At 35.5% G+C, this 7667-nt stretch overlaps 2 protein-coding genes across 3 annotated transcripts; both read left to right on the plus strand.

The window, feature by feature from the left end:
- The first annotated feature begins 449 nt into the window (after positions 1–449).
- Positions 450–1488, plus strand: LOC105560192 (cytochrome P450 6k1-like). The gene is made up of 2 exons (XM_012009077.1): positions 450–975; positions 1085–1488. The coding sequence occupies exons 1-2, from the start codon at positions 450–452 to the stop codon at positions 1486–1488; spliced, it is 930 nt and encodes a 309-aa protein (XP_011864467.1).
- A 187-nt stretch (positions 1489–1675) lies between these two features.
- LOC105560186 (cytochrome P450 6k1-like) lies at positions 1676–2843 on the plus strand. Of its 2 annotated transcripts, XM_012009072.1 has the most exons (3): positions 1676–1805; positions 1898–2202; positions 2538–2831. In XM_012009072.1, the coding sequence occupies exons 1-2, from the start codon at positions 1695–1697 to the stop codon at positions 2081–2083; spliced, it is 297 nt and encodes a 98-aa protein (XP_011864462.1). In that variant the 5' UTR covers positions 1676–1694; the 3' UTR covers positions 2084–2202; positions 2538–2831. The 2 variants fall into 2 exon arrangements, with proteins under 2 accessions (XP_011864462.1, XP_011864461.1); XM_012009071.1 differs by lacking the exon at positions 1676–1805 and having other exon boundaries at positions 2058–2202; positions 2538–2843.
- Positions 2844–7667: the final 4824 nt, after the last annotated feature.

A 7667-nucleotide genomic window follows, 5' to 3' on the forward strand; every position in this document is an offset into this window, starting at 1 on the left:
TGTCATTTTTTTTCCTTTCTAGAACGAGAAAAAAATTTTTCAGGCGAATCAAAATTTTGATTGTAAATCTGATATGGAATGACCCATATGTATATATTTTGTGTGCTTGAGTGTAAGTGTATATACATACGTGCAGACACATATTCATTAGTGCGTCACTAAAGACAGAGAGGGAAAAATAGAGGGAGCTCAGATGCTGAACCAAAAATGAATTTGCTCGTAAAGAAATATCCATTTAGTTCTTGCAACTGCTAGAAGTTACTATCGTTCGATACGTTTGTGAGTTTTGTATTTCATCGAACAGTGTGACCATGAATTTAACAATAACCGAATTTGTTAAATATTAATTTAAATATTAATATATAGATTCCAATTTATAAAAATATTACGTGTTTACAAATAATACGTCTTTAATTAATGCTTGGTTAAATGTTTTATAGGGGTATACAATGGCACTCATAACGGCTTACTGGGGACTAGATGGCATAATATTTCTGACCACTCTAATTATACCTGCCTATCTTTATATGACACGCAAATTTAACTACTGGAAAAAACGAGATGTCTCAGTAGCCCTTCCACCGATACCATTTTTGGGCAATTTCGCAGACCCTCTACTCCTAAAGAAATCTCCTGGAAATTTTCTGCAGGAACTTTATATTCAAGGAAAGGAATCTCCTTACATCGGCTTTTACATATTAGACAAACCGGCTCTGTTAATTCGCGATCGGCAGCTTGTTAAAATGGTTTTAGTAAAGGACTTCAATTACTTCGCTGACCGATACGCCTCACCTAATATAGTAAATGATCGTCTGGGTTCTGCCAATCTCTTTCTTATGAAAAATCCAGCCTGGAAAATTTTGAGAACGAAATTGACGCCGTTCTTTACGTCTGGCAAGATGAAGAAAATATTCGAACTGATGCTGGAATGCGGAAAGGATCTAGATACGTATCTCGAATCGCTGAAATTGGGAGGTAAGTACTGAGTTTATGAAGTTAATTACGTATCATCAAAAGGGACAAAAAGTAAAAAGGCCATTACGACTAATAATGGAAACAATAATAAGAGTATGATTGATGGTAGATCAAGGAAAGGAAATGGACATAAAGGAGTTAATCGCTAAATTCACTACTGACATAATCGGCACTGTTGCCTATAGACTTAACGTGAATTCGTTGAATAATCCAGACGCCGAGTTTCGAAGACATGACAAATTAATTTTTGACTTCAACTTTATTCACGCTTTGGCGTTCTTGGCAATGTTTTTTCTTCCACATATAATTAATATAACCGGTATAACAAAAACATTTGCTAAGGAGAGCTCTATCTTCCTACGTAAAGTCTTTTGGGAGACGATCAGTCAACGCGTAAAGTCTGGCGGAAAGAGAAATTATCTCATTGACACCCTTATTGAACTCAGAAACACTTACGGAGATCAGGACATGGGAGGATTTAGTAAGCAAAGGATTCATGAAGCTAATGCATAAATTTTTTTAATTTACATTTAGAAAATTAATATACCCAATAAATTTAAGCTATAATTCCAATAGCTATAACAGTTAGTTATGGTAAATAAAAAAATTTTTCAAAGTTTGAAAAGATGAGAATTAAAATTTTAGAATTTGACGGGGACGATCTACTAGCTCAAGCAAGTATTTTCTTCACAGCTGGTTTTGAAACCTCTTCGTCGACAATGTCTTTCACTTTGTACGAAATCGCAATGAACCCCGAAATACAAGACAGACTTAGAAAAGAAATTCTTGATGGGCTTGATGAAACAGACGGCAAAATCACATACGACATGGTACGTAAACGCACATAAGTTTTGCGTATAAAAATAAGTTTAATAAGACGGAAATGGATTTGGTGTTATCAAGTTTAATATACTTATTTCAGGTCTGGTCGTTACCGTATCTAGACATGGTGGTATCCGAAACTTTGAGGATGTATCCGCCATTGCCATTTCTAGATCGCGTGACAATGGACACCTACAAGTTGCCGAATTTCGATTTAAAGCCCGAAAAGGGCACACCGATTTATATCTCAATGGCAAATTTATATCTCATGTGGCATGCACTATGACCCGGAATACTTTCCTGATCCACACAAATTCGACCCGGAGCGTTTTACCGAGGAGAACAAACGTAATAGACCAACAAATGTGTATTTTCCATTTGGAGATGGCCCACGCGTATGCATAGGTGAGATCATTGTTAATGAGAATTAAAGATGAACTTAATATAGCTATGATTTTAAGAATAAAGCAGCTAAAATATTCATTTATATTTTTGATCTATTAGTTATATAAGTTATATGAATCATGAATTCTTATGTAATCTATTACGCATACAATAATGAGAATGAACTCTATCCGTATAAATTACATACATAAGATCTACGATCTGAATTATGATATCGCGAAATTAGTCGGAAGTCGCATACATTGAATTTTGTAATAGAATTTTTACTAAGACAATGCTATTCTTATTTGTTAAAATATTATGAGACATCTCACGATATGTTATTTATTCCATAGGTTCTCGTATGGGACTTTTACAAACAAAATTGGGGATCGTTACAATTTTGCGCAAATACGAGGTAGTACCAGGCAAAAAAACTCTAATCCCAATGGTTCTCAATCCGAAATCTTTCTTGACGGCGCCACTAAGTGCTGATCTATATCTCACCTTCCGCAAGATTAAGAGCAGCTAAATAATATGTAACCGTGTTTGATAATGTTAATATAATGTTTTAAAACCACAGAATGCATTAGACAGTCGATATTTCAAATACATAATTTTACTATAATAAATCACTAGTGGACATACATTAACTTTAAAAATCTCATTAGTTTCTGTAATTTTAAGCGATTTTTTTATTGCATTCTGAAACTTAGACGAGGAAGTTCACGTTGAAATCGGAAGAGGCTCAGTTGAGAAGAACGTCGTCTGACCGATGTCCCTACATCTTCTTCCACGCTGTCGCGTACTTGCTGGATTCTGTTCTGTTCGGGCAGAACGTGGTCTACCTGCTCGAGGCAGGTCGGCAATAGACCCCCGTTGTCGAAAACGTGTAATTAGATTACGTATAGTCATCTCCGAGGGAGCAGTTCTTACATTGAAACGAACGTCTGCGATACGCTCTCTGGGTCTGAATAATTGATCTTTGGTTTTCAAAATAAAGTTCGACAATAGCGACTCTTTGTTCAATGGTGAATTTCTCCATAACAAAAACTTCCAAGTTTCTAGTTTCTAAATCTGAAATAAAAATTTACAAAACATTAATTTTTCAAAAGTTATCAATTTTTAAAATCACCTAGGAACTTTTAAGACACCCTGTATAAAAAAATCGCCTTTAAATATCATAGTAAAAAAACCGAAATGACTTAAGACTCAACCCAATAATTGCAATTTTATAAATGTGTTAAAGAAAAGGTTACAGCAAAAAATATATTTTTGTGTCAACTGGCAAATTTTTTAACTATTAACTACTATTAACCAAGAGTAAACAATCGTGCTTGCAGGATACACATTCGATCGTTGCAAATTTAAATTAAACGAGATTGTTGACGACTAGAAATCCACGAGTTCTCTACAATTTAAAAAAATAACGCTCGTATTATATTTGACAATAACAATCATGTAAATAAGGAGGCCAAGTTTAACGAGCTATTCGGTTGACAGTATTAATATATAATAGATATATTTTACTAATAAATATAGATTACAATTAAAGATATCGGATAGCGAACGCGTTTCTGCACACAGTGCTTCATCAGCACATATAGATTTAAAATATAATTAAATAAATATTTAAAATTGGTACATTGTAGTCTTAATAAATAGTTCTGTTCACCAACGTTCCATTGGATCTTGCCATCAATGGGATCGCAGAGAGATGAGACCTAATTAAACAGAACACAGGAATTCCCCAACAAGAATTCCTGTCGGCTGTTAACTTTGTATTAACATCTACAAAAATTAAAAATGCAATTATATGATTAAATAATCGAACCAATAATAAGAATATGATTGATAAAAAAATTATTCTACCCCGTAGAATGCGTCAAATTATATAATTTTTCAGGTACATAACACGTCTTTATTTTTGAAAAGACGACGGGAGTGATGATGAGTAAATACAAAATCTATCAAAAGCTGTTTAAAGTACAGACTTCGCTCTTTAAGATAAAAAAAGTTTTCAAATACGACAATTTTTACCGGAGTTGTTTATTTTAATGTATGCGAAATTTTGATACCCAATGATCTATGCGTTCATTTCGTTGACGAGTGTAGTTTTTCGACCGTACGTTAAACAAAGATAAAATGATACACTGGAGCACTCGGGTGGTGTTTCTGAACGCGCCCCTAGTGTGGAAGAGCATTAAGTAAGGGTGTTTGTTCGCAGCTAGAACTGCGCGTAACAGTTACTTCGGCCCTAGTGTCAACGCACAAAGAAATGTAAAGTTATTTGTGCGTCTAGTAGTTTCAGTTTTATAATTTGGATATTTCTATTGCCTGAATTTTACCCTATTTCTGTTGCTTTTCTATTGTCCTTTTGTGTAAAGACCTTCGCACACACTTTCCTTCAAACGTAATAGTAAGATTTAACCAATGACGTGACCAGCCATTATTACGTTTCAGGGAAAGTATGCATGGAAGCCTTTAGGGCTTTTACAGTATTCACGTCTTAAGGTCATCTTTAGATACTTCGTTGCAGCCATTGAAATTGTTCCATACAGCATCTTTAGATCAATGCAAGACGGTCTTGAATACAAGATCTATGAATACCGGCCCTAAATATTTCCTATCCTGCCACCAATCAACACGCTGAAAAAACTTGTCGAATAACAAATGTAATACCAACCATGATGTAAAAATACAAGGTGTAACATTCCTGTAGATGCGTACGACCAATCAGAAATTTATCCCAAACCTCTATACTGCAAATTATTGCAGTTAAATGCAGCAAAATCCAATAAACAATTTGTCCCCAAAAGTAGTTTTATACGCATTGTTTCATCTTATATTTTTACATCAGGATACCAGCCTTAAAGGCACATGTAAAAGCTCTGAGCGTATATTTTGCAGTTGCACCACTAATCACATGCAATGACCGAGGCTCGTTCGATTTTTCAGTACTGGCAGTGAATAATGCTGTCACCAGATTGTTGGCAGAAACAGAGGGGGGGGAGGGAGTAAATCACTAACCAAAATCATATACACCAATGCCTAGTAATACGTTAAAATTCGGTAGTAATGCCTAGTGGGATATAAACTCGATGAATATTCAAAAATTATTCTGAACAAATATTCTAAAGACATTCCCGACGAATATTCTAAAAATATTCTTCTTTATTATGAATATATGATTTCTAATTGTAATAATATATATATATATATTTATAGAATATTTGATTGGAATATTCTGAAATTAAGAATATTTGCACTCCAGAAGAATATTCCTAGAAGTATGTGTGCTATCTGGGTTTGGGGACTTTGAGTTTGAGGGCTTGTCCTCAGAAAAAATATAAGAATAGGAAGTAGGAAGACCCTCTCTACAGTAAGTGCCAAGCTCATGCTCGTGTCCTTACTGCATTTGCAACAGGAAGCACGCCATTTGACGTCGAGCCTTTAAGCCTTGAGCACGTGTAATACCTACGTATAATACCTAGGTAAGTTATAGGAAAATTTGAGAATATCTTTTACGTTCTTATACCGTAATAAATATATTTCTGATATTTATTTAATATGTAAATTCATAAATAGAAAATAAAATAATTTAAAGAGAAGAGAAAAGATAGTAAGAGAAAGAAATAGTACGAAAAAAGAAGTAAGTAACAGAACACGTTTCATTTCAAAGAAACTATAAAATAGGAATAAATGAGATAAATATCCTAATTATAATTAAAACGATAACGTCACAGTAGTTTGTAACTTTTTATAGATTATTCATAAATTTAATGAGTAGGGCGCGGACGTTCGTGTAATTTCTCGGCGTGCACGTGGAGCTGCGTGCGAGTGAGGCGAATGCTGAAGTAAGATAAGAACATTTATCGAGGAGACTCGACACTCGCTAATTGTAAAAAATGATGATCGAAATTTTGCTATCTCACTTTAGCGAGTATTCAACTCACACGCACGCAGTGATATTTCGCACGTACACCGAGAAACCGCACGGGGCTTATCTCATTAATAGGAGGTTAACGAGATAAGCCCCGATAGGAAAATATTTAGAAAATTATGTAACGAAGTCTGGATAAAACTTGGAATTACATATATAATTCCATAAAATTCCATTTAAAAAATAAAAGAATGTATATTTCGTACATATTTCGAATAGCATATGCATAAATCGACACCTTTTATCAAATATTGTTAAATATTTGCATAATGTATTTTTAAATTGTAGTCAGCGAAACAGCAACGTTTTGGCAAATTACCTTGGCAGAATATACGCATAATTAAATTGCTCTAGTGTTACGACGAGCTGCCACTACGAAACGTCTCATACTCGTACGTAAAATTCACGCAAGACGAGAAAAACTTTATAATATGATAATAATAATAATAACTCGATAAATAATAACTTTTTCAATGTTTAGCTTATGGTATTTCGATAACCACGGCGTTTGTCGGAGGGAAAAGTAGTACAGGACTTTTTTGCTTGATTTAGTCTCAGGAATATGCTGTTGCAATAGTGCTCCAATTATTGAAAATTTTTGTGTATATAAATTTTGCGTGTTATAAACGTTTTTTCGTATCTTTCATATTTTGAAGATATTTGCGTGGATTATTAAAAATGAGACACCCTGTATATTAGGATATATTTAAGAATATATACATTTCAAACAGAATTTAAAACCACACATACGCTTACTAATCAATTGTCTTAATTACAGGAAAAATTAAAATGAAAGATAGAAACAACAACGTCGTTAACACATCGGGAAAAAACCAGAAATACCAGTGTCCATATTGCCAGGCACAACTTGCCCAACCAAATGAGCTACGAACTCACACGTGCCGCCGTCCGGCAACAACAAACGTTAACAGAACTCAACGTTAAAGGTAAATTAATAAAATGATAAAAGATTTCTGCTACCGCGAATCCAATTAATAATAACAATAATTAACCGTACTTATCGATCCCTTTCAGCAGACCGCATGTGTATGAACGTGCTTTCTTCGGTGGCACTTTACGCGGCGCCCATCTGGTGTGCGGCTCTTGCTGGGTCCAGAAAGGGTTCGAGCATGTTTCGTGCGGCTCAGAAGCCCGGTGTGATCCGCGTGTGTGCGGCCTACCGAACTAGGGATGTGCCGGATATCCGGCAACTATCCGGTATCCGGTTATCCGGCAAATACACTATCCGGCACATCCCTATACCGAACGACCTCCTTTGACGCGACATCCTTAATTGCCAGACAAATTCCCTGGCAGCTGCTGGCCCTGGAAAGGGGCCGCATTTATGAACGGCTCTGTGATCTGCGGGAGCTTGGTGAGGTCGAACGGGATGTTCTAAATGATATTAAGAGTGAGGAGAGGGTCTTGACTCTGAGACAATGGCGTATTTCCATGGAGGGCGATCGGCTTCCTGGTGCTAGAACCAGGTTGGCCATTATTTCGGTCTGGTCACAATGGTTGGACAGGACCTGGGGCAAGACCT

The sequence above is a fragment of the Vollenhovia emeryi genome, unplaced genomic scaffold (assembly GCF_000949405.1).
Source record: "Vollenhovia emeryi isolate VEMERY1.0 unplaced genomic scaffold, V.emery_V1.0 DF939239.1, whole genome shotgun sequence".
NCBI classification, from domain to species: Eukaryota; Metazoa; Arthropoda; class Insecta; order Hymenoptera; family Formicidae; genus Vollenhovia; species Vollenhovia emeryi.